General features: G+C 45.4%; 2 protein-coding genes across 2 annotated transcripts in view; both read left to right on the forward strand.

Moving 5' to 3' along the window:
* spata20 (spermatogenesis associated 20) overlaps positions 1-6,859 on the forward strand; it is a 231,491-nt gene extending 224,632 nt beyond the window's left edge. The window contains exon 17 of the transcript XR_013767568.1: positions 6,797-6,859. The gene's annotated coding sequence lies outside the window, so the exon portion shown is untranslated. The remainder of the gene's footprint in view (positions 1-6,796) is intronic.
* The window catches only part of cacna1g (calcium channel, voltage-dependent, T type, alpha 1G subunit), a gene marked incomplete at its 5' end in the record, with an annotated part of 205,250 nt that overhangs the window by 165,996 nt on the left and 11,316 nt on the right, over positions 1-27,938 (forward strand). The window contains 8 exons of the mRNA XM_079182289.1: positions 1,368-1,418; positions 17,546-17,697; positions 19,523-19,632; positions 20,950-21,080; positions 22,912-22,982; positions 24,502-24,580; positions 24,922-25,043; positions 26,198-26,620. Coding sequence (XP_079038415.1) covers positions 1,368-1,418; positions 17,546-17,697; positions 19,523-19,632; positions 20,950-21,080; positions 22,912-22,982; positions 24,502-24,580; positions 24,922-25,043; positions 26,198-26,620 — 1,139 coding nt within the window. The remainder of the gene's footprint in view (positions 1-1,367; positions 1,419-17,545; positions 17,698-19,522; positions 19,633-20,949; positions 21,081-22,911; positions 22,983-24,501; positions 24,581-24,921; positions 25,044-26,197; positions 26,621-27,938) is intronic.

The raw sequence follows: 27,938 nt of genomic DNA on the forward strand, positions 1-27,938 counted from the left end.
AGCTAGGACAGCTGACCGCTGGCGTTAGCCTCCCCCGCCCCCCACCCCCCCACCCCCCTTTCCCTCCTCCCTTACCTTGCCTGGTATTCCGTAGAACGTCGTGCTTGGGACGGCCCCTTGGAGCATGCCCAGTGAGTGCTGACAGGCGGGGCTTGCATGGTAGTGGGCATACAGAGCTAGAGGGAGGGGGAGTTGTTGAACATTTAATCGCTACAAACGAAAACGAGACGACCCCCCTCCCTTCCCCTCTTCTGCATGTGGTTTAGTACAGCCGAAGGGGCAGGGATAGACTCAAATCTGGAAGACAATGAAGAGTTCGCCCTGTAGTTTTCCTGTCGCTAAGATCTGAGATCCATTTGGGTGAGATTTGTCGGAGTCGGCGCTAATTCCCTGCCCGTTCCCCCTCCCCTTTGGCTGTATAGGAGTTGGTGACAAACTGCTTGGTTTGGTTTTTATACTTTCCACTGCCTCCTATATGCAGAAACACAAGTGCTAACAAATGCTAGCATTAGACCTTTTTGTGGATTTAGTGCCTGTACTTGCAGCATTTTACCCGCTTAATCCAAAGGCACTTTATTACATTTCTACAAGGAGCAGTGGACATTATTGTTTTCTTGAAGGTCCGTCGATATGACATGAAAATTGTATTTGACAATAGGAATGTTTCCATCCAACTCTTGAGAAATACAGATGGAAATTGATCTTCCTTTTTCAGGAGGCGTCTGCCAAGGGTATCCAACCAATCGAGAAACTCTCCCAGACCCTTGCTCCCTTAGTCTAACACATGTACACTTTATACCTCGAGGCCCCTTGTTCTCTTGAAAGCACACAAATTCTTTCATATTTTGAAGTCGTTTCCCTGTTTTTGCTTCTTCCTTTTCTGATTTTTTTGGTTGAAAAGGTTTTTTTTTTTTACTGGCTTGGTATTTTTGCCAGGAAACCTTCTCCGGTACGGTATAGGGAGAAAAAAAACAAGACTAGATGTTGGTTTATTAAAATAGCAAGACATAAAGGCTGGTTGCTTATAGAAAGAGACAGCTTACCGGTGCAAGTCAGTAGAGTACGGTTTGTAAGGCGGTTGTAAATATCTGCTTCGGTTCAAGAACTTTGGTTTGAGAGTAAACGGTTTCCTGGTTGTTCCAAAACAAAAAAAAGTGTTCATCCAAAGAACTGGACTCAGAATCACTGGAAAGACAAAACGTAGGAACATAAACCAGCTTAATCTGCCATCACTTCCTTCTGGCCTTACTCCATCCCTCTTTCCCTCTTTCTCTCTCTTTGACTCTCTCCTGTTTCAAACTCTCAGTCAACCTTCCTTCCTTGCTTTCTCCTGCTTCTGTCTGACTAACACGGTCTCATTCCTCTAGATTTATTGGTTCCGGGGGTGAGTTGGGCCCTCTCTGAAGGCACATTGAAAGGTACAGAGTTTTCAGCATGTTCTGTGTGTCCCTTCAAAACCCTCACCACCACCGACCACGACCACCCACCATGGTGGCTAGGGTTCTAAGTCCAATGATCACGGGAGGTAGGGCCCCATCCCGCGTCCCCGCCCCCCTGCCTCTCTCCCATCAGCTCTCAGTCCGCTGGACGTGCTGTTACCTGTTTTCTCTGTCGTGGCTTTGTCTTTCACAGCACTTCCACAACCCTCCGCGATCCATCCACAGTCCATGGCACTGCCCCGCTGCTGCACCACCACCACCACCACAAGAGAAGGAGACTCTCGTCTTGTTAGGTTGGCAGGGAAACTGAGATGGGGACGTGGTGAGACAGGGAAAAGGGTACTGAGGTGCAGCAAATGTCGGACTTGTTTGTAGGTAAAGGATTCCAGAGCGTATTTTTCCTTATAAGTCAAGGGCACTGCGGTCCAATCGGTCTTTCAGTACACATTGAAGAATAATTCCAGTTTACTACATCCTGGGCCCATTTTTGTAGTAATATCCATCTTTTCTGTTAGTTGTGATACTATGGTGCTCAGCAAACTAATTGCTGAGATCGGGGAAGTGAAGGGCAAGAGACACAGGTTGTAACAAGACTAGAGCTTTGATCCAGCCAGTAGATGTTGAGATATTTCCTTTGAGTAAGAGAATCATGTTGGCCTGCTGATGGCTCTAGATGAAAAGTCAGGGGATCACCAAAGTCATTGGAGTTCCTCTTGGGACCATGACTGTCCGTACAAAATGGATCTGCAATCCATTCAGTAGAGATATTTCAGTCTGGACCTAAGTGTTGGACCAACCAACTGACGCTGCCATCCTTAGAGCTTTGCCAGTGCGGCTAAAATCAAGACTACGGGTTAATAGTCGTGCCAGCAGCTCTGTGAGACTCTACTTAGGCAACCTCAGAACCCATCAGTTATCGGCCTGGTGATGATTTAGCCTCTGGGGTCAACGGACAATATATTCATAATTATAAGCTAATTATAAGCTAATGATGAGATGAATTGTCTTCATAGAGATGCTAGCCGTTGGGTTCCAAGATTGCATTTTGGCCAACGTGTTTTGCTCTCCACACGGACTGTTAATGTGCATTAAACCAGCGCCCGATCAAACGTGATTTGTCAATACAACTCTGACTACAAACAGGCTACAAACGGAAAACAGAACGCTTCCGATACCAAAATCTACCAAAAGCCAGACAGATTCTGCATTCATATGCAGATGTGTGTATCTTGATTACCACTTTTGCAGCTAACCATTTTAGTTAAGCATGTTAGTATACCAACACGCAAAATAAGTAATGTAATAAGACAAATGTATCCTATTGGAGACAATTTAGTAACCTTCAACTTCAGACTTGCTAGTTAGCTCTAAACAAAAAGTATAGCTGAGGTTGATGTTGACTTGCAGATTACAAGATTATTATTGTTACCAATAGGAATGATGGCCAGAGCTCTTGTAACAAGGCTCAAGTTTTGATAGCTTTGGAATCCTTTAAACTTTAGTGAATTCGGTTCCTCTTTGTGAGCCTCGTATTTCAACTCACTGCTGTTGCAGCAGACCAGAGGCCTAGAGATTGGAGAGCTTGATCAGGTTGTAGTGGTGCCGTCTTGGATGAACAGATTCTCCCCGTTGCTACGATTCTTTAATAACATCCTCTTTTGAAAGTCACTGGCCTCCATTAAAAAGGGCACTGGACCACAGAAATTCAATCAAGAGCATTCTGTTGTTTCCCCATTGAGTCTGCGCTCGACTGAAAAGCTTAATTTAAGATGCCCGGCGCCAAAATATGCAAATGTATTCACAGTACATTAAAAGGCAACATACTCCGTTCGAGTTTCCAACTAGTTTTTCTGGCTGCAATCTCCACCGCTTTGGCTCCGAATAGCTTGTTGTCGCTTTCAAAGAGGGCTTGAATAGTTCCTTTGGTGGAGAACAATCTACTTATAGTTTATCAGGCGTGCATCAGTAGCTCGCCATGATTGAATCACGAGCTGAAGTGGAGTTAACGCTCTGGCCAAACTGCGTACATTCATCTCCACCTAATGGCTGATTTACTACAACACGCTGCAGAAAAGGTCACAGCAGTACAAGTTGTTATTAAGCGAGGCCGCAGCGGGTTTGTGAACAGCGGTCGGCTCTTGTTGGGCTTAAAGGTCGTCTCAGGTCTGACTGAGCACACCGACTGGTTTGCTGGCACACACTGTTGAACTGTCGCAACTTGTTTCCATGGCGATCAGCTTCAGGTATTGTTATGGTAGGTGAGAGCTGAGAGAGCCCCCCTTACCTAACGAATGAACGTTTGTGCATTGTGCTTGAGGCTGTGTCTTTGTTCGCACATATGTTACCCGGTGCGATCTCTGTAAAAATGGACACATTCCTGGAGGGGAGACTTGCATGTGCTGGATGGTATTTGTCTTTCTCTGTGTGTGTGTGTGTGTGTGTGTGTGTCTGTGTGAATGTGTCAGGGGGCAGATAGTTGCAAAACAGGTTGTTAAATATGCAGGAGCAGCTCTCATCCCCAAATCCCCTCTCCTCTCAGTCTGGATGACTGTGTGAGAGGCAAGCGGGACCCCCCCCGCCACACACACACACACACACACACACCCGCCCGCCCCATTGTTGATCCTGTGCGGCATTCCACTAGGGCTTGCAGCATTTTGTTATTTTCACCCAAAGGCAATTATAGAAGTACCAAGAACACAAAACACACACACAGTGAGTACACACAGTGTGTTACTGGTGTATTTGTGTTCGGCCGGTCAACGCTCGGAGGATAAGGTGTTTGTGTAAAGGGATGTCATGTTTTTAGAAATGTAGTACTTGATGCCAATATTACCAAAATTACAGGATTCTCAAGACCAATTTTGATAGCACGGTAAAGACCAAACTTTGTGCTCGTGTTAGCGAGTCTGTCTAATATCTCATTTGTATTGTTGTGAAAACATCTCCTTCAAACATCTGTGTTTACTCAAGTAGCATTTTCAGAATTTTGGCATCGGCTTGGTACTGTTGTATTCCTTCTTGTAATAGCACTAGTGCGTGTGTGTGTGTGTGTGTGTGTGTGTGAGCGTGCACGTGTGTCATGCGCAGTGCGTTTGAGTCTAAATGTGAAGACGGAGGACAGGAACAAAGAGAGGGGAGGAGATGATGGAGGAGGCACATTAGGATTTTGACTGAGATGAGGATGGAGGAAGGAGGAGGGATACGTAAAGGGTGGATGGGAGAGGTGGTGGCGTGGCACGAATCTACACAGAGATTCAAATTGTGACTATGTACCTATCGACATGCATGGGTTAGAAACACATGTAATCGCACCAGAGCTGTGGGGACTTGGACTCAAGTCTCAGAGACTTGACTTGAAGAATCACATCGTTTTCTCCTACAAGTAAATGGTAAAGGTCGGCATCCTAAAATGCTAACAATGGCAATTTACTAAGATGCTGGGGATGAACGTCTGAACCAAATTGAATGGCAATCCATTCAGAAGTTTCACATTTCACAGAAAAACCCAAACATGAAAAAGTCAAATGTAAAAGTCAAGTGTGCACCAAAGTCACACGGTTGTATCCTCTGGAGACCATGAACGTCTGCTCCAAAGTTTCATGGCAATCCATCCGACCGCTGAGTGACCGGCCAACAGACAGACAGGCAGACAGACACACACACAAACGGTCACAAACACACACACACGGTCACAAACACACAAACATCCAGGACGGCGTAGTTTCCCTCAGGGTTTATAGGAAGTGTCTCCCTTTCTGAGTTGACTTGTTGTGGTGAGTCATGCATTTTGCAGTGAGAATGCTTGTGACAGACGCATCAGGAGAAGCTACAGCACACTGCACACGATGTATGCTGCAAAGTGTAAATATAGTTTGCTATTATATCCTCCCCACAGTGAGCAATCAGAGCGACGGCATGCTGGATGTTTTGACTGACGGCAGCTTGTATCAGGGTAATGATGGTCTCAGCGTTTCTGTACTATGGTCTGTAGGCTTTCTGGCGGCTGTGTGCAAACGGTAGCAGTCGAGGTAGTGGCAGTTTCTCAGAAGTGTAAAAACACGATATGACCCCACGCAACCAAGGTTATTACAGCCGGAGTTTTAAACGTATACAGTAGATATGTGAGACAAGATTCCATTTGCTTATTTTGTCCGAAAAATAGTCAAAAACTGAAAAGGTTCCTGATACTACTGATACTGCTGCTCTGTAAAATAGAGAAGAAGAAGAAAACCGCTTTACTTTAGATATGCTGGAACTTATCTCGTGCCCTTTCTCAAAGTCTTTGGGGAGCTGTGTGCTGCTAAGCTAACCCTTTTTTGCCAGAAATTGTGTTTACATACTACTGATTTGTTTTGCCAGTTACATTTTGTGGGAAGCCGAGTTGCTGCCAGGATTATATTCGGTTGGAATGATTTGATGCAGCACACTCTGGTACTGCCCGGACGTTGCATGTGGGTGTGCAGAACTACAAAACACGTTGTCGCCAGAGACCGGTGTTCACATCCTGAGTTCTGTGTGTGTGGCAACAAACTTTGAAATAGGTCAGGGGAGCAACTAAACGTTGCATCTTGTCTTTTTCATATCAAGCCAGACCCACAATCTTTCTCTAAGATCTAAGATTGTTTTACCTTTCTCTTAGCCAAGTGCCTTAAGTTGTTAACTATGAAAGTATAAAAGTTGAATCATTGTTTATTTGCTGGGAGCAGGTTTTCTATTGCAAGAGGTAGGAAAAACAAATGAAGTATTTTATAACTGAGCATACATTCAGTCTCAACATTTTGCATAGAAATTACGGAGAGTTATTTATCAGTTGTCTGTCGGAGCGCACTTTTAAAGATGAAGTTAATGATAGCCTATAAGAAATGACAGTAAATTCACCTCCGGTTCAGCGTTTTTCAAGTGCGTGTGCAGGCTCCGTGTTGACTTTTATGACTTTATCATCATGTCGTTTATCTCCTCGTGTGGCAGGACGTGTCTTTATGTTTTATGGCTGCGTGCCGCTGTCATATTGTACATCATTACGGGCGGATTTGGTCGGATTGGATCGGTGATAAATGAAAATGCTTCGGTACTGAACTGTACTGTTCTGTTTTTTTTTGTTCATCATTTCTTTCTTTCATCATTGTTCCATCCGGACAACAATTGTGATTTCCCGAAGAAGCGTCACCTCGTTTGTTCAGCTGCTGAGCGTATTTACTAATCAGCAGGCGCGCTTGACACCCACACAGAACTAGCACTTCATTATATTGCCTGTATGTTAGTTAAGTTTGTTAGACATAGATAGCATCCGGTCCCAAGGGACGTGTCTTAACCCCTAAATATGATGTCCGACAAAAGTTATTTCTAGGAGACAGGGTTGCATATAAGTGTGTGTGTGTGTGTGTGTGTGTGTGTGTGTGTGTGTGTGTGTGCGTGTGCCTGCGCACCATGCTGGTTCTCCTCCAATAAGTCAGTCAGAGAGCTGCGGCTCTGCCACGTTAACAGATGGCCCTCGACTTCCCAAACAGGCGGAACAGATCGACGCTGCAGCCCGAGCGGCTCTGGCTGGGTCAGCCCCCACATGAATAAGATAGAGCACTCGCTCCATCACAACACTCTCTCATCACATCTCGCCCCAGACAGTCATCCTATCGAGGAGTACATGTGCGCGGACAGAACAACAAAAAACACCTCAAGCGCTGCCAACGGCGTAGTCATCTTCATATTTACTGTTTAAGGCTGTCGCACCGTGTACCTCAGTTTCTGTTCTGCCATGATTTTCGAGACCGTTACCCTTGAACTGGATCGTTTTGGCCGCGGATGTCATAACCTCTGTGCCCCCCCCCCCCCCCACACACACACATCTCTTGTGCTAATCCATTTTCAAGTACAGCACGTAGTGAACCTGCAGTTCTTCCTACAGCCTGCTGTAGATCAGCCTCCCACTCGACAGTCCAACAGCTCTTCCCCGCTGTTCTTTTCCTGCTGTGATGATGTTACCAAGCTAACTGCACACAGCCGGCGACCTCATTGGAAGCACAACCCTAAACGTGCCCTGTGGATTTTTTTTTTAAATACAGTATGTATACAAACAAACAAAGTTAGATTTGCATTCACTATTTCTCACCGAAACAAATTGTGTGTGTCCGTGAGACCGAATAACGCCGAATGCTTTTCTTTCCTCGTACAACATTTGCAGAGCCAACTTTTGGAAGAATTTGAAAACATGAGTTGTTTTGCATCCGTGTTTGTGTCTTTTTCTTTCATTGCTTACCTTTCATGAATCTGTAGGACTCATCGCATCGCATTGCCCGCTTGTAAGCGCGTCCTCGTGCATGGAAATACTAACAACATGGGAACCAATTTATTAACATACCAATCAAGCTGCTTCAAGCTACCCTGTGAGACTTTCTGACTCCTAGGAGCACCAGTAGGTGATTTGTTCATTTTCAAATGAGAGTTGTGTTCACCTGTGACTAACAAACCTCCCCATGAACGACTATTTAGTTTGGTATATATAGTTTAGATGATATTACAGATCCAAGACGAAACTGAGAAAGAAATGGCGGGACTCCGAGGGAAGAAAGTCGCATTTACAAATCCATCTGCTACTTCAGCACCACGGACAGCGCCATAGATTCACACACAGCACAGTTAGGCTACTCATATTTCAGAGCCATGGTCGGAGCCACGGTTTTTAATTTGCTCAAAGCTCGGTGAGTCTGTATGTATCGTGCACTCGCTCAGCGACGCCAATGCGCAATCCTGCCACTTGTTTCATGCTCCTCTGCCGATCAACAATTGATTGATGGCAGTAACATGCCAAGAAACGTAGCGTTGCACCAGCTAAGGCAAGGGGCGAAGACCGCAAGCTCGCGGTCACTGGTGTGAACAATGAGCACTTTGAAATGAACATGGCTTTGCGAATGTTTTATGAGGAAAGAATCAGGAATAAAAGCTCATGATTGTCTGTTGTATTTCGATCGTGATCTTCAGCGGTACCTTCAAGTACTTCTCCGTGAGGCGTCTCACTTTATCTTGGTTGTTCCCTGTTGGTGATTCAATTGAGGGGCCATGGTAGAGCAAAGACGCAGCACAGTAAAATATGCTGATCTAAGCTGTTTTTTTTTAATTGAACAAGCCTATTATGGAGCACAATATTCTCTGAAACAGTAGCAATTTATGTCTTCATGCAAATCAAAAATCGGAATATTGACGAAGTGATAAAAGAAGTGATGAATTGACTGAACATACCTGACAACATCCGCTCATTTTAAACCTAATTAGAATACTCCAGTCTTACATTTAGGATTACAGACACCATGGAAAGAAGTACATTTATGAAACTTTAATAATCCCAAATGCAGGTCAGATTTACTTTGAGGTTTGCAAAGTTTTCCAACCGTTTGAACTTTTTTGTTAAGGCCACCAAAATATACGTAAATCTTACGCTAAGCCGTCGCATAATGTAAGCCTTCCACATCTCAGGTCAGTCAGTTTAACAGTCGGTAAGAACGTAGAATTGGGCTTTTAAACTTCCAGCATGGTGTTGTCATTTGCAGAAAGTGAGCTCACAACCGTGCCGACAGTGGAGTCAGCAGCTGATGCCGACAATGTGACTGTTGTGTTCTCCATTCGTAGATTCATAAATCCTCATCACCTTGAGGTCGGTAAACAAAGTCCTTTCATATGTTGTGCTGTTAATCTCTGTTGTCGCTACACGGCCAGCAGTCAACAACAACATGAGGATAATAGGATCATCTCCTCACACATCAGCAACACACACACACACACACAGACATCCAAAAACATAAGTGTGGGTAAATGCAAAGCAGCTTGACATTCCATGAATAGCTGTTCTTCATCTACTGCCTCACACAAACACACGCGCGCACACACACACACACACACACACACACACACACACACACACACACACACACACACACACACACACACACACACACACACACACACACACACACACACAAACATAAGCCAGACGGTGCCAATCCTTAGCTGTATCTGGGTCAGAGTTAACAGAGATGAATCTTACTGAAGTTTCACATTGCTCCCCTTTCTTTCTTCTATTCCTCTGTTGTAGAGATGTAATTAATAACACCAGTCCTTTAGGGAGCGGGGCGAATATCAGAGAGGGGGAAAAAATGTCGAGGGGGGGGGGGGGCACAGAGAGAGTGACGAACCTTGGCAAAAAGTCTCAAAGAAGCAGATCTAGCGGTGTAAAAGTTGAATGCCACAAGGTGTAGGTGGCAGTGTTAAGTGAAGAGTCAAATGTGATGAATCTTTCATAACTTTTGGGGGTCAGCGGCGGCTGGAAGCCATGTTACTGGAACTGCTTGGGGGTGTGCCACCGGGTGTCTGTGTTTCATATCAGAGAGCGAGCTAATGAAGCAAATTTTGCCTCCTGGAGACATTGAAATATATTAATTTAGCCATAAACATGGACGCACGAAGGACTGATGATGGATATGTACTGTGACAGAAACAGAGACTAATGGCTGATGTTGATATGCCCGCAAAGGAAAATCGAAAGTAACACAATGACCAATAAAGCTCATTAATTTCCACCAAAAAAAGGAACGTTATAACATCAATAATTGCTGTGAATGAACGTACAGTGTATAGTTTGATTGAAAAGCTGTTCGTATTTTGCGGGAGGAAAAACAGCCCCAAACAACGCTCGCTATGAATGTTTCATTCGGGGAACTTTCTCAATGAATATTTCATCTGCAGAAATGTCCAATGGAAAACGGCACAGAGCAGAGTGTCAGACAGTGTCCTACTGTAGCGCTGCCCTGCTGCTCTCAGTGTGGTGCTGAAAGAGTCACGAGATGGACTTTGAATGTCCCTTCATTTCTTCGAAGCAGGGGGGGGGGTTCTCTGTTCTGTGCAAATGCTGAAGTAGCAGTTCTTCAGGGGACAGCGGTGCTCGGAGCGAGATGCTAAAGACGGCATGTTGAAATGCTAACATGCCGATGTTTAGCAGCCATAAGGTTTAGTGTGTTAGCGTGCTGACATTGGCTAATTAAGACTCAACGCTAAGTGCAACTGAAACCGATGGGAATGTCGGTAGTTTGGTCATAAGTTAAAGATTAGAAGTTAAAGTTTTGCGCGTTACAACGGTGATGGCTGCACCAAAATTTCCGATGGCGATCAGGCCAATAGCCGTTGAGATGTTTCGCTGGAATCCAGTAATATCTAGCGAATGATGGCGCTGTAGAGGAAAAGGCACAGGGTCACCCAGCTCGCTAAGCGTCATTCTTTGGGAACCATTAATGTCATAAATGTAGAAAAATGTTTAATGGCAACCCGTCGAGACGATGACGAGAAGGGACCTACCACATAAAAACTACTAATATTATACCAACATGCAATAATGTTGACGAAAAAAGGCACGGTTAAAATGTAGTTGAACAAATAAAGTGTCTCTTTATTGTTATTATTTTCTAAAAAGAGAGGAGACTAAATTATTTTTCAGTAGAGCCGTTCAGTTTCCTGAGAATGCTCAGACTCTTAGTCGAGTAAAACCTGTCAGGATGAGGTTGACTAAATGTGATGAAGATTAAAGAGGACATTTGACACAGGACTACTAAGACCGTGGTTACACTCGTCTTTTCACACACACGCACACATCTCGGAGCGTACAGGCCCTTAACACTTTGTGCGTCCCGGCATGATCGGATGTCAAAAGTCAGATAGAAAACACAGGTGTAATCAACGCCTAAGACTAAATTTACAAAACTAGCTGACAAAATGAACAACATACAATTCATCCAATAGTTGCTAAGACATTCAGTCTGGACCAAAGTGGTGGACCAACAGACCAACCATCAGACCAACGTTATCATCCCTTGTGCCGAGTTACAGATACATTTGTGTGCTGTGCCGTGAGTGAGAATTATTAATCCAGTTCAGCAGAGTTCAGCTCACACAGAGTCTGTCTCTAGAGTTTCCTCTTTCCCACTATCTTATTTCTGTTTCTTTACCTTTTCCAAATTTCAACACATGGGACGCAAAAAGATGAATCTGTTTTTGATGGATATCCGGTTCTGCGTTGGTGTTCTTACACTCATAGTCTAGATGATCTCCAGTGTCTGGTCTTCTGCATTTACTCTGTTTTTCTTTTTTTTTAGCTAATTCTTGTGTGGTTTGTAGCTTTGAAGGCGTATCAATGAAAACCGTGCTTGAAGGGGTAGAACAGGTCCGAATCCAAATCTGGACACTTGAAAGTTAAAAAGCCTTTAACCGAGGAAGGCTAAGATATTAATATCATTTATATTACGAGGACTTCTTCTTTGCAGTTGCGCGTCGTAGTTGACAGGGACTGTGTTGATATCGTTGCTCTGGATATAAACTTGGATTTCCGCAAAAGGAGAAAAGGGTAAAACGCTTTGCCATTACGCTGTTATAAAGCTTCCCATCGGTCTGTACCTTGTCATCACTGTTATCCCTGTTGCTCCGCCCTCCACTCACGCCGTCCAATCGCTTGCCTTCACCATTCAGTCCCCCATTTCAATTGGTCCATCCTGCTCAAGTATGACTCAGAAAGAGGTGTGTCAGTCTACTATGTGAACCAGCACTGTGTGTGTTTGTGTGTGTGTGTGTGTGTGTGTGTGTGTGTGTGTGTGTGTGTGTGTGTGTGTGTGAAAGAGTGCAGATGAGTGTGCGTGTGTGTGTGTGTGTGATCGTGTGTGTGTGTGATCGTATGTTATCATGCCCTGTCATTTTGAATGATGTCATGTTTCCTTATTTCTTTGCCTGTTTTCTTCTGGACTCCCTCAATTTGCTCTCCGGCTCCTCTCTGTTGTCCCCCAGTTGAATTCATTTCTCTGTTCTATTGTTTGTCTGTGTTCTCTCTCTGTATCCGTGTCTCTTCCTCTCTGCTGGATATTTAAGCAAAGGCAGCAGAGCACTCGGGGATTCCAGTTCAATCTTTTTTTTTTTTTTTTGGATTGTTTTTACAGCAACTGTTTGTGTTGACAAATGTTTCTCTTTTTCTCTTTTTTCTTTTTTTGCTTTAGACTCAGTGTTTGCTGGATTTCTAAATTGGATGTCCGGGTCCTTGACATTGACACATTTTTCCTGGCAGACACTGAGTCTCGAGGTTTACTACTGAGCCATTCACCATGAAGGACGGGGGGGGGGGGGGCGTAAAAGCAGCCGCAGCATCCAACCAAACTGCTGCCTCAGAATTGTGAAAACAGCTACGTCTCTCACGGACGTTTGACTCATTTCCATTCAGATCATTTACCTTGAAGTGCACTGTTGCTGCTTTTACGGTCCGTGCCCTGCCCTTTCGTTCACAGCCACTCTTTTTATCATGTGGGTTCCAATCTTGAAAGTCCCTACATCTCATCCATTTCCCCGTCAGCCATACCTATCCGCACTTCTTACTAAAACCTAACCAAGCCCATAAAGCCTTCAGAGACATTCAGAGGAGATCCATCTAAGCAGAAACCATCGCACCGATGACTCGAAGCTATAGCAGTATAGCTTGTGTTTTTTCTGAGATTCACGGTGAGGCCTCCTTTTCATCGGAGTAGCTGGCACAGCATCCTTTCCACTTCACAAACCCCACTGCAGACACACCGCCACGTGATCACCACATTCTGGACAGCTGTAGGTCCACTCCGTTCCAGACCCATTCTCCCACATATCCAATCCAAACCCAACCTGGGGCTCACCCCACACAGTCACAGTATAGCCGCAGTGCTGTACTGTGCCTTTCCTTTACTCATCGGCGACCACAACCCGAGGACCCCTTACTGTGTCTGTATTTCCCAACAAAAGACCGCCTCGGAAATGTATGGATTATGTTTTTGAGCGCGGCCGCGTCCAAAAGCAACTCCCAGGCCGAATCTCCGGGCCCGTAATCGTCACCCCCCAAAAGGTGAGCGAAGAGTAGGCGTCCACGAAGGAAGGGGAAGGTGAGTACACTGGAGAGGCAAAGGGAGGAAGAAGGCTCTTGGGGTTGTTTTTGGACAGGGAATTATTTACGTCTTGTGTTTTCTCTGACAAAGCTTTTCCTTCTTGTTGTCCGTCGGACCTCAGGCAGACTTTCAATGGGGGGTTCTTAGATCACCTTACTGTCTGTAAAGTCATTCAGGAAACCTAAAATGTCCACATGATCCAGCCGCTTTGCATTCCAGTTGCGCTACGGCTCAAGTCGTGGCTCTGTCGTTTGTTTCAGTGAAACATTTCAGAAACAACCGGCCACGTTTCTAATGTAGTTTGTAAAAGCTGTTAGCTCAGATGAAATAATCTGACCGGTTCACAGCCGTGATTTAGTAACCGCGTGTCGTCTTAATTCCTTTGCACTTTCGGTGTCGCTCCGCGTCTGAGAGGAAAATGTTACACTAATGTGTTGCCATGGTTGCTAAGTGACAGGGGTCACAGAGGGAGCACTTCTGCAAACACGAGCGCGTCGCAGATACAAAGTCACAAAGTTAGCTGCTGAGAGAGCTGCTGGCAACCGACACCCAGGGGACCGCAGCGGAAAGTGGAGCAACATCCTCACCCCCGCCAAGCAAAACACCTCCACCAGACACACAAAGAAAAAGCAGACATCCGACCGACACGGGACCGTTTTTTTTAGTGGTTGCTCAATGAATGGCAACAGACAAATAATATTAGTAAGGAGTCAAATAATGATAATCAATTTAACGCTAGAAAACCGAAAAGCTGCTATTTTGTGTTCCATAGCAACTGCCGTTACACCGCCTCAGTGTGTGCAGGGAGGCAGCCTAGAAAGACCTGTTTCATTGTGAACATTATCATTATTACTAAAAAAAAGATTTCATTTGGAATGTGTCTATATCTGCATGAAGAAAACAACCTCCTGCAGTCGTTCATTTTAAACGTCGGTGACTTTATGATAATGATATAAATAAGGATTTATTTCTGCGTCGCAGCGCAGCAGCTCGGGAGTGACTCGCCGCCGTAGTGTTTATGAGCCACGTATGAATCGCAATTTCTTACTTCGACAACAGAAACAGAAATAAATATGCAAATGAGACCAACTGTATTGTGAATTCAGCTGTTATTAAAACACCAATACATGGAGAAAAAGAGGTGACAGAGCAGAGGATTAACCAGACCACTCTGTACCACTGACTCCTGTCCAGATGTTGGCTTTGATGGTCAGTTTTGTTGTTCGCCAAATCAAAAGAGGATGAAGTGAAGGAGGTGTAGCAGTGTATCCCTCCTCCCGCAGGATCAAGTGGACATTGGCCATAAAACAAAAAAAAATCTGATTTGTCAGGACCCGGCATGGACAGCCGAGCTTGTTTTTGTGGGTCGTCTAAGAATGAGTTTTTTTTTTGTCACAAACAAAAAAAAATACATAAATTCTAGAAATTGTAAAAAGTATTTAACGTAACGAGATCTAAGTCCCCATGAGATGATTGTCCTGGACGGTCCGTTAAATGTGCACATAATTGGTGTGAAATATGAGGATGGAGATGCAGAGAGCAGGCTTCGTAAAACCTGTACAGAGAGGTTTGCAGTTTGTGGCCCCCTCTGTGCTTTGGCACCCATCCTCCTTCCCCCGTCAACATGATGCCAGAGCTGAGAGAGGAGGCTGCTGCATCAGCGAAGGAGAGGAGAGGATCGAAGAGGGGGGGGGGGGGGGGGGGCAGCAAAAAGTGGAAGCTAAATCATTTTTTCATTCCGCTCAATATCTTTCCCATCTGTTGCTACTACCTTGCTCAGAAAAAAGAAAAAAACGACTGCGATGCCAAGGCGAGCGCGATTCAAATCAGGAGAGGCGTCAACTCCATTCCTCATTAGTGGAAGTGAGAACAGGAGAATTGGGGCAGCAGTGTAATTCACTTCATTCCCTTCTCTCTCCTCCAGAGACTTGAGTTGAGCTTTAGCCAAAAGGTTTCTTGTCTCTCTCGTTCCTTCCACTTCCTCTCCCTTAACCCCCTGTGTCTTGTTCGGTCCTGCCCCCTTTGCCCCCATCCATAATATGAAGGGCAAACCAATCTACCATGCTTATTTCAGACATCCCCATACTCTATTCAACTCTGTTTTTCTTGGCCCTGTATAGTCACTGTATGGGAAAGTAGATGGGCGAGCAGATGTACCGTGCTCGAGAAAAAAGTTTTTAAAAAGCAACATATTTTGATGAATGGGGGGGAGACGGAGGAGGAGGAGGGGGGGAAACAAAGGGAGCGCTATTGTGTCTGAGCGTGGCTCGCCGTGCACCTGCAGACGGTAAGTAGAACAGAGTAAAAATAGTGTTTGCTCATCCGCAGATGATGGAGCATCTCGTAGAATAGGAACTCCCAGTGAATGAACCAAGCTGTTGCATTCCACAAGGGCCGCACCTAACCGCCCCCGATTCAAAGACGTGCCACACTTGACCCAAGGTGCTTTAAATCGGCTTTATCATTGTCTAGCCGTTGCGGTGAAACGTCATTAATAAAAAAAAACAGCAGACAAGCCGAGGAAGTGTTGCTGCAGAGACAATTCCAGGACCAGAGGCAGGTGACTGAGCATGTCACCCTGCTTTAGTGCCGTTCATTGAAAAGCCAGACCGAGCACACCAGAGGCCACGTTATTTTCCACTTTCTGGCACGCACGTCTCTGCAGGAGCTCAAGAGCAGCCAAACTCCCAACACCGGCAGCCCTGTGGTTCAGCCAACCACCGGTATTCAGGTTCATCTGCTCTTCGTCGCCGTCAATATCAATAATTACCAGCAGGCGCAAAATGATCTTTCAGCAAAGACGATCCTGAATGTAGAATAATTAACCTGAAGCTCAGCAGCAGTGCAGGCCACTGCCAGACCGCAACAGCTCTTCAACTTGCAACGCTCAATTCAGTCAGGTCGCTATTCTTAATACTCACCTGTGGAAATTCTAATAAGGCGCCTCCCTGTTTTCTGATCTCCACTAGGAGAGACCAACTAGGAATTCTGTGCCCTCCACTGATAGTGACTGCCCCTGATGGGGCTTATCTCAAGAGAGGAGTTCCAATCCCAAAAGACGCAGATATATATTCAACATCAGGAATGGATCGGTACTCTGTTAACGGAGTCTGCTTACTCAGCTCCCCTGCCTTATTCCCCGATCTCTGGGGAGAGTTTCACAGATACGATAGGGAAACACACCGTGTATTGCACACACACACACACACACACACACACACACACACACACACACACACACGTTGGAACCGTTCCAGCCGAGCACAGCTGCGGCCGCAGCAGCACACCTGGGATAATTGGGCAGAGAGGGAGAGCTCACAGCACCCAGGGGACGCTCGCGTTCTGTGAGCGTGTGTCGTATGTGCGAAGTCTCTACCCCTCCTGTGTGACCTAGAGCCTCTCCTTCACTGATAAGGCGGTAGATAGTGCAAGCTTCCTCTCTCTTCCTCATCCTCATCTCCCAGCCCGTCCATCCATCCATCCATCCTCTCTGGATGGAGGAAAGAGGTGAGGAACAAAGTGATGGATGGAGTGTGGAAAACTTTATTTCTCCCGTGTTTTGCTCTTTTCCTTGAGAGGACAGAAGTGAAAGAAGTAAGCGGGGGGGGGGGGGGGGGGGGGGACACACATGACGTTCAGAGAGACGGAGGGAGAGATGGCCAAATCTCTAGACGGGAAAGTCTAGACAGCAGCCTCCTCCGCAGAGTCTTTCATACACACACACACGTTGAGCAGCGCGGTTTATCTCCCATCACACTCACTCAGGGGAGAGTAAATTGAAACAATTGTTGATCAGAGGAGGGGAAATTTGATTTGAGTCGTCGTGACAGCGGACCACAGGGGGGGCCTGGCTGGAGTCTCTCTTTCTCTCCGTCCGTTGTCTGATTTGCCTTCCCCTTCTTCACATTTTCGCATCTCTCTTTACATACCTCTTATCCTTGATGTGAGTCAACCACCTTGAGTGCGAGGAGAGTGTTGTTGTTGTTCCACTAACCGCATTGTTTTTCTTCAAAGCAGCTTTGGATGCTCCAGTCCTCAACACGAGACAAGGTCTACTGTACAGTGTCCCAGTATGTTGCCTCCTATCTCACTTTATGAACCGCTACCTCCCCCTCCTCCTCCTCCCCCCTCCCCCCCTCCTCCTCCCCCCCACTTACTCCCCACTTCCAACAGAAGCTCAGAGTAAGCCCTACTACTCAGATTACTCCCCCACTCGCCTGCTCATCCACAAGATGTGCACCAGCCACTACCTGGACCTGTTCATCACCATCATCATAGGGCTCAACGTCATCACCATGTCAATGGAGCACTACCAGCAGCCCAAGGTCAGATCTGGGGGGAGGAAGGTGGGGTAAAGAGGGGCCCTTGCTTGAAATATATTCACACCTGCCCTTCAATAAGAAATTCAAATTTGTCCTCGATTTTGTCTTATCGGTCACTCATTGCAATCACATATCGGGCGTAGTGACATCTAAGTTTGGTGTGATGGATTCAATGCAGTTTGTTTGCGTACTGCATCAGTACACCGACTGACAAGTACATTTATTTTATCCTGTGTTGCATAAGTTTTGTGTCTGGTTTGAACAGTTTCAAAGCCATTTTGACCACTACACAAATACAATTCAGGTGTAAATACCACATTTTTGGGGCAAAAAAAATCATTGTCTGTCAGTATCTGCTTTGGTTTTTAAAACGTTATATGGTATATTAGTTCCAATCTTCCTAGAACACCAGGTTTATGGCTTCACAGTACTTCAGATAGTATCAGAAATACAAGCTGTGCCAATGATAATACAATGTCAACAATAAAAAAGAGCATGTCAAAACACCGTCACTACTTTAAACAAGGGAAAGTAAATGAAAATAAGTTAAGAATTGGAAAAGCCTTCAAGGAAAGACAATGGTGAACTATAAAAGAGAGGTCCAAACAATACATATGAGATTAATTCTGCTCCACCCAAAAGGTAAAACGAATCATCTGTATCCTAAGAACCCACGCCAAGGTCTGCTATGGATACTTAGCATTTATAGCACATGTTATTTGCCACCAGGCAGCTGTTCCAGCTGGGATTTGTCTTTTGTTGCTCAAATTAGAAATATTTCTATCGCTTCAACATATTGTCGGCCACCTGCTCAGAACTGATCTAAACCCTGAGGTGGAGGTAGAACAAAAGATGGCTGAGGGAGGTGGAGGGAGAGATGGTATTTAGCAAAATACCACAAGAGTAAAAGAGACGAAAAAAGAGTGAGGTATTTAGCAGAAGAAGATTTGAGAAGAATACAGTGACGTTATAGAGCAGATAGGGCGGCAGTGTGGCCTGGTAGATGGAAATGGGGTCGGGTGGGAGGTAGTAAGGTTGTTAAAAGACATAGGAAGTATAGAACTGTGGAATTATCCTGGGGATGAAGAGGACTTTTGGTAGAGTAAAAGTTTTTTATGGTACAGAAGTTTATTGGGTAGAATAGAAAGTGTTATGGTACAATAGAAGGTTGTTTAAGAAGCTTTTTTCTATCTGTATTCAAGAGTGTGTTATTCTAATTTGAGAGCTGGCCTGGTTTCACTCAGAACCCTCACCAAATAAAAAACAACCTGCTTTGATTAGAGAAAAAAGCTCCATAGTTGTTGGGTATAAGTGGGTATTTAAGTCAGGGGTGTTAAGGAATTCACTATTTGTAGCAAATGGTTATACAGTTGATAAAATATTGTTTGGTTGAATGGTTTGTCTCTAGGTAGAATTAAGATTATTATTATTAAGAGTACAGAGATTTGTATCACAAACTGGAACTAGCTGTGAGTCGATGAATTGCCACCAGTAGGGATTTAGTGAAATCCCTGTTGACCACCAGTCTCGCTGCTAAAGTTCAGTTTTACATATAGAGCAGATGGGCACTTTGAATTCTCCCACAGGCTAAAATGGACACTTTGATTCTAATGGCCTTTTCATGGATGATGAGGGAGGGGCCGGACAATGTGGGTGGTCTGTTCATAAGAGAATAGCTAATTCTAGAAAAGAGGACAGAGTTTACAACATGGACCTTACAGACTGTGAATGTAGGAATCACGTATACATGTCATGCTAGCTCTACTGACTTCTCAACATGGATACTTGTGTACTTCATTAATACCTTTAATATTCATCCATCCTTCAGGAGCTGAAAAAGGCATTGACGATCTGCAACTACGTCTTCACCGTCATCTTTGTCCTGGAGACGATCTTAAAGCTGGTGGCCTTCGGCTTCCGACGCTTCTTCAAGGACAAGTCAGTATTTCATTGCCATGATCCCCTTAAAGGAACAGTGTGTAGGATTACGGGGGATTTATTGGCAGAAATGGAATATAATATTCATGTTTTTACAAGTGTATAATGAACTTAAACTAAGAATTGTTGCGTTTTAGCTCATAGCTCCTTCGGGAGCGGGTCCTCTTCATAGAGTCCACCATGTTGCGCCGCCATGTTTCTACAGCAGCCCAGAATGGACAAACCAAACACTGGCTCTAGCTGGAGCCTTGCGGGTTTTTTACGTTACCTGAAGGCCAACATAGTTCTCCAACACGCTTGGAAAGGGAGGGAACCACACCAGTAGATGCCACTTAACCATACACACTCCGATAAGTGACGCAATCACCTTTTGTCAAACAACTCCGACTAAGAACCGACAGAAATCCTGAAAAAACACTTAACTCGTAGTTTAGGGTTTTGACACGTTAGTGGACGTGATATTGTAATAGAGTGGTGGTTAAAAGGTACCGCTCTTTAACCTCTGATTCATGTGGAAAATCTGAGGCAACGTTCAGAGGGCCTAAATGAGCTTTTGTCTAACATGCTCCAGTGGATGGTTCTCAGTGAGGCCTGTATGAATACAAACGGCCTCGTTAAACACCCATTAAACACGCTGCCTCAGATGATTTCAGAGCTTCGAAATCCCTGGCTTCCCGCTGAAAACCACACAATCGCACCAGCACAAATGTCTACTACCACACATCACATGCATGTAGATACACACACTAACACACACACACACCTCAGTGGAGGCGTCATGTTTTTGGAACAGCGCTGACCACCAGGGGCTCCATGATGTCCACCCTCTTTGCCAGAATCGACTATTCATCCTTTTTTGCAATTTGGCAGCGGTCCAGTTTGATATTACTCACACGCAGGTACACACAAACACAACATTCGCCCAAGATTTAATTTAATAATCTCATTGGATATTAAGTTGATGTTCTTGTGTTGATTCACTCACACTTTGAGTATCTAATTAAGGACGTTAAGGATGAGCTACGGAGTGAAGAAACAATGGGCATTGATAAAGCCTGATTAGTACGACCACCCACCAACCATCTTCACTGACTTTAATTCTTTAATTTTGTTCCAGACATTTCTTCAGGGCACATTAATTGCACAGGGAAGTTTACAGTACCTGGGAAAGAAAGCAGCCCGCCGACTCCTGATCTGAGTCTGCCATATCTATTCTTATCATAGTCACATTTATCATAGCTTTCAGTGAAAAGAAGTGATCTAAGTCAGTGCTAGGGACCGACGAGTCTGTGTGTGTGTGTGTGTGTGTGTGTGTAGGTGGAACCAGCTGGATCTGGCCATCGTGCTGCTGTCCATCATGGGCATCACTCTGGAGGAGATCGATGGCAACGCACTGCCCATCAACCCCACCATCATCCGCATCATGAGAGTGCTGAGGATCGCACGAGGTATGAACCCCCTGCCTCCTCCCCAACTGCCCTTCAACTTTCATCCATCCGTCCATCCATTCATCCATCCATCCGTCCATCCCAACCTCTACCTGACACACTCTCTCACAGACACGTGCACACTCTCTTTCACAGTGCTGTCATTGTTAAGACGCCCTGTTAAACAGCCACGTCCACGGGACTCCCATCTTTATCATTTTTGCATGGCAGGTCTCAGCAGGGTTCGGGCAGGGTGTGAGTCGAACAGATGGCACAGGGAAACACAGTAAGCTGACAAACGCAGCACTGAGAAGGAGCCGAGAGTTAAAAGTGTTGAGACAAAGACTGAGAAATGGGAGAGACGAGGACAGAAAAGCTACGGGTGAGGGAATTAAACTCTGAGAAACTGAGACCAGGTATGGAGGGAGTAAATGAGAGGAGAGAGGGAAGAGATGAGAAACAGAAGGAGGAGGCACGGGATGATGCATGACTTCTGACCTGAGAATAGATGATAAGAAGATGGAAAGAGGATGGGTTGATGTTGGAGTGAAAAAAAGTATGAACGAGGAGGAGATAAAGGAGGAAAGGTATGTCGATGGGTGAGAGAGACGGAGGGCGTAGAGTTTAAATGGCGGGGCAGGGGGGAGGTGGTTCAGAATTGGGAAGGTCGAGTTAAAGAAACAGGGTGGATTTGGCAGGAGGGGAGGAAGAGGAAGGGGAGAGCAGAACTGCCCGTGTGCTTCTAGCTGATTGCTCTCCGGGTAATTAAAGATAAGAGGAAGGTCGGAGGGGAGGAAACAGGGGTCAAGAGGAGGAGAGTCCCGGCAGAAAGAGGAGATAAGACGGGCAGGAGGGAAGCTCACCTGTTTGGTCTGATTACTGGACGTGTAAGAGAAGAAGTAGCATGGAAGTCATTATCGATTACTGACAGAAGACACATGCTCTAGTGTGCAATGTGTGATTTTGGCTGGGTTCAGTCGTCGGCTCATTCTACATCTGTGCATCAACGTGCATCTCATGTTCAGACTGTGTATCATTCACACACTGGCTCCACTGTAACACACTTCCCTCGTCGACATTGATGTGCAAGTTACACCTTCTGTTGTTTGAAGCTAAACTCTTTGTCTTTCACAATTCTCACATTCAGACGTTAGCAACTTTAGATTTTTCTTTCTTTCTATGTTGCACATACTTAATTAAAGGAATAGTTTGACATTTCGGGTAATATGCTCGTCCGCTTTTAGAGACGATCATTACCACTCTCATAGTCTGTATGGAAATTATAAAGGTAACGCCAAGAGCCCGTTAGCTTAGCTTAGCACAAAGACGGGAAACAGCTAGCCTGTCTCTATCCCAACGTGTCTGCCTACCAGCTAAAGTCATGTCTGTTTAATTTACATGTGTAGGTTCAACCCAAAATCTTAGTTTCTTGGTCTAGGCCAGTGACCCGCTGTAGTTTTGTCATCACTGTGGGGGTTGCTAGGCAACTAGTGGAGACTCCTGGAAGTCGGCCCAGGCCAAGAAAACCACCCACATTTTTCGAGCATCTCTAGTTTTCCATTCATTGTTATGCATTGTCTGTCAGTCTTGGCGTGCCTCCATTGGTACCTCATTGCCATACTGACGACTTAAAAGGAATAACAGGACATGTGTGGCTCCACTAGCGGAGCAGCATTAGTCTGTGAGTAAGGAAGATATTGAGTCCTTTCAATATCAAAGAAGGCGTGATGGCACAAGTCCCCGTTCTCTTATGTAAGACTGAACATTCTTAATATTGGTTTGACAATTTTTTCATTTTCTGTGTGTGTATATATATATATATATATGTGTGTGTGTGTGTGTGTGTCCGCAGTTTTGAAGCTCTTGAAGATGGCGGTGGGGATGAGAGCTTTGCTGGACACCGTTATGCAAGCCCTGCCTCAGGTACACAGTCAACTCTGTTAAATAACATCCGCCGAAGCCGCTGAGTTCTCTTTTCCTTCCTCATCCTTGTTTTTTTTCCTACATGGAGCTTTCATAACACGTCCCACCGAAGCTGTCGCTAAAATTACATCCCAGAAGCCTTTTGTTTTTCCGTACATAGCCTTCTGTTTCGGGGCGTCGTCGTTCCCCTTGAGCTTTTTTACCGACTCTAGAGACCCTTATTTGCATAACCCACCCCCTGCTGAGATCGGGAAGTGAATGTAGCTTCGGGTATTTGTTTTGAACGGCGGTGGGTGGATTTCAGGGTGGTGGAGTTTGGTAAAGTGGAACGATTTCTGCAGCGTTTGGATTGAGTGAGAAAAATAACGCTCAGTCCTACGTTCACCACCTCTGTCTGTCATTCAGAGAGAGAGAGACAGCGAGCGTCGTTCCAGGCTAATTCCTCCTGGAGCTTGTTAGAAGTGTTCATGATTAATACATCCCATAATAGGGGGTGGTGGGAGTGGGAGCAGGTTGCCACGCGCTGATTAGCATTGACAGTAGCGGCAGACACAAATCCTCTTTTTCACTCTTGTCCAGGATCAGCTGCACTTTTAGAGCTCCTCGTGTTTCTACTTTTTACTCCTTTTGTGTTCGTCTTCTTACAAGTTGATGATCCACGAAAAAGACGTGGGCATACAGAAACAGCATTGCTTTTATTTTGCAGTGTAAACGACTGAGACGAACCAATGTGTTTGCGGAACGTCATGTCGTCTTGAACGACGAGTTTAGCTACAACTGCTGGGAGTAGGGACAAAGGAGAGCATATCAATGTGCCACGGGTGTTATGTCTCCCAGCTCTATATACTCTTATTGAGTCTTAGGAAGACTTTTCAAAGGATTTTATGGTCTTAGCAATGTTTTTATCCCTGTACATACAATACATTTTTTCTGGACTTTGGACATTCATATGTCCACAGTGGCTGAATGGACTTTTACCATTCAAGCTACACGTGAAACGTCCATTTCCCTTTGTTCTTTTAGCAATTGAACTGAGAAGATAGCCCTCTTACAACGAGGACCCTGGGAACGTAGGAACGACCCCGGACAGGGCTGCTAACTGCTAACACGAACGCTCAATTAAAGCTTAGTTACTACTACTCGGATAGTTAGCCACACATGCTAATGTATAAAACACACTGTCAAATCCGTTCCTTACATTCGTCTCCCGGTTTTTGGAAAGGAGGAAGAGATCATCGTCCAAACTCTTTCAATGTTCTCGCCGCTTCAATGTGCAGAGAAATCCACAGGCCTGCCGTGCCTCGTTGCGGCTGCTAAGCTATAATTGGACGGCCGCTGTTAGCAAACGGTTCAATTGCAAACGGCTATATTTTCTCTTGGCTGCTTCATCATGACCCCCTCCATTCATTTTCTCGCTGGAATGATTTGTTTGTTGTCCCTCGTTATTGGTTTATTTTGCCAGGGCTTTCTCTCCTCTGACTAATCCCTCTCTCTCTTCCTGTTGTCTCTCTCTCTGCAGGTGGGGAATCTGGGTCTTCTCTTCATGCTTCTCTTCTTTATTTTTGCAGCGCTGGGGGTAGAGCTGTTCGGTGACTTGAGTAAGGGACGAGTGCACCGTGCACAACACGAGTCACACACACACACACACACACACACAGACACACCACTCAGTATTTAAGTCACCACTCTGTGGGTTTAATCTATCTGATGTTAATTGCTTTCCAAAACCCTTTGTTGAAATGCCGTATCGATTCCTCCTTTTCACATTCTAGCTTGTAGCTTTCAGACTAATACATTTATTAAAGGTTATTAACATTTAATTGCAAAGCCCTGATGTTGTTACAACTCTTTTTATCTCCATCTCTTTCCTTTACTGTCTGGCTATTCCTCTCCTTCTTCATCCCCTCCCTCCTCCTCCTCCTCCTCCTCCTCTCCCAAGTCTGTGACGAACTGCATCCATGTGAAGGTCTGGGGCGCTATGCGACGTTCAAAAACTTTGGGATGGCCTTTCTGCTGCTCTTCAGAGTTTCCACTGGAGACAACTGGAACGGCATAATGAAGGTGAAACCTGTCTGGGACCCTGGAAATATGCATACACAATACTGCACATGGATTCTTTAAGGCACACCGAGTAAGATGTTCCTAAAAAACAAGGAGTAGTCCGATTTAGTGGGGATGTGTTGGCACGCGGACCCCGCTTTTTGCAGTTGGTAGACAATGTGAGGCGTCGCGTTTAGCACTAGATTTGTTGAAATTGTTTGCGGTAAGACACCTTTCACTTTTATATGGTTGTTGGTCTGTTGTCTCTGTGTTCCCTTTCAGGCCAGCTTCGATCATGTTCAGAACGGACTATCACACAACATAATTGAGTCGCTGTGGTGTGCCCTTTATGTAGTGAGGCAGACCAGCAAGAGCGTGGAGGCCGTTGTGATGGATGGAAAAAAACACCTGACTTTGACACCAGAGACCTGACGCCATCGACAGCATCTTTCCCTAACTTTCACCACACTGTAGCTGAAGTTATCCATGTGTGGATATTGCAGCCAAGACGCTCTATGAGGCTGCCCTAGCTAGATGTCAGCATGCACATAAAGAACAATGTTAACAATCTGATGTTTAACTAGCTACATTAGACGTGAAGGTATAATGTATACCATGTTCATCAGCTTAGTTTGCAGTACACATGAAGTTCAGCTGAGGCCGATGGGATTGTCAAAGATTTGACCTGACAGGGTGCACTGGATAAAGATTCAGGGGATTCAACAAAATGATTACAGTTCCTCCTGATGGGGAACATTGTGTTCTTTCAACAGTTGTTGAGGCATTTCAACTAAAAATCACAAAGGTGGCTCGAATCATGGGATCGCCAAAGTCCAAAGTCTGCGCTGAAGTCTGCTGACAATCCATATAATAGATGTTGGCATATTTGACTGGATAAGTGAAAACATTCACCGGCTAGTGATGCCAAAGTAAGCAGGCTTTTTCTTTTGGGCAACGTGAATATCACGGGAATCCTTCCAACAGCATTGTCTGGACTGACCGGCATTTCCATCCCTAGAGAGAAAACATTGCCATTGGGCATTCACACTGTCCTGATTAAATGTGATCCAGGGTTTTTTTTGCACAATCATCCAATAGCAGAGTTCTGGTTGTGTACTGCTCGCTGCTAAAGCTATAGCTGATCGGCTCATGTCATGTGCTCATGCTTCTTCCAGGACACATTGAGGAACTGCGGCCAGAACAGCACCTGCTACAACACCGTGGTCTCTCCCCTCTACTTCGTCTCCTTCGTCTTGACCGCTCAGTTTGTCCTGGTCAACGTCGTCATCGCCGTCCTGATGAAGCACCTGGAGGAGAGCAACAAGGAAGCCAAGGAGGAGGCGGAGCTGGAGGCGGAGCTGGAGCTGGAGCGCCAGATGCAAGGGGGAGGAGACATGGCCACGAGGTCGCCCCAGCTCGCCCCTCTGGCGCCGGGCGTGGACAGGTCGAGCTCCGGGGGTTCCCCCTGGAGGTCCACTGGAGGAGGGGACGAGGACCAGGAAAGAGAGTGTCCTCTGGACTCGCCCACTGCTGATATAACCAGAGACTCTGTAAACATCAGAGCAGACCCCCCTTCATGCCTGGAGCCCCCGCTGGAGGTAAGGAATCTGTTTTGGTGTTGCTTATAAGTGTATGCGTTAGACACTCTTATAGCGTCTTTTGGTTGTTTTGTTATGATATCCCTGAACACCCCTGTGTGCGTGCTTGTAATCGCTACATGCTACACGCTACATCACCATTGGGAGTATTGTCTAAGCCCATGCATTGATAAGATCCACATAATTGCACACAAGTAAAAGTGAGACTAAACGTCATTAGATAATGTCTCGGGTCAGATTGCACAGAGTCTCAGAGGTCCACTCATCGCATACTGCACAACATGACAGATGCTCTGAGGTCACTTCCTGCTGGGGGCCAGGCCGCGAGGCCAGTCAGATGACCCCCCCACGTCTCCGGTCATTAGTTCTGAAACCATTAGTTAACTCTCCGGCCCATGCTGAGGGACACTGAGCATGCTGGATGGTAGCTGAAATAATAGATTTCTTGGGAGGAATGTCTCTTCGCTGTCTGAACCGGTAGCCCGTATGTAAGCAAACTGTAGCGGAGTTGGCCATAATAGGACATATTCACTCCACATTCTGGCGTCATTTCAAAATATAAGTGGATGCATCGATGAGTGACTTATCCAAAATCAGAGTGATAATTGTAAGTATAAAATGCACTGGATATGCAAATGTCTTATTCTGTGTAACCCATACTGACCCATATCAGCATGGTTTACAGTTTGTTGTGCCTGACTGTGTGTGTGTGTCTGTGTGTTGCTGGTCCCTGTAGAGGACATGCCAGTCAGTGATAGGTCACAGTGCCATGGGAAAGCTGGACCACAGGGCCTCGTTGTTCACTTAAACAGCTATTTCCAGACAGCGGGGAACTTTTTTTTTTTGGGGGGGGGGGGTTATAGGAAGTAGAGGTCTCGCTGTCGTTATGTTTCCCCTGTAAGATGTTATCCTCCTTCCTCTCAGCCGCTCCTCCAAAAACATGTGTGGTTAAGCTGCAATCTCCTCTCCAGCCCTGTGGGAGACCAGCTCTACTGCGGTGTTGTAGTGCCCTCTTGTGGAGTCAAATGGTAACACATAGGAGCCTGTGCTGGTTAGATGGTTGGTTGCGAGTAGGTTATATAGTATATATATATATATTTAGTTGCTGCATGAAAGCCTTAGGTTATTTATGACGACACTTCCAGGTCTGGATACTAACTAAGGCACAGTGTGATAGATACTCGAGTTCTCGTACTTCATGTGTTGCTTATGTCTTGTTTCTGCTTGTATATCTGTTTGTTTTCTACCTGATCGATTCTTTTCTTTCCCTTTCTTTCTTTGTGATCCACTCTTTCTTTCCACTTTTATTCTCGTGTCT

The sequence above is a fragment of the Pholis gunnellus genome (genome assembly GCF_910591455.1).
Source record: "Pholis gunnellus genome assembly, chromosome: 21".
Classification (NCBI taxonomy): Eukaryota; Metazoa; Chordata; class Actinopteri; order Perciformes; family Pholidae; genus Pholis; species Pholis gunnellus.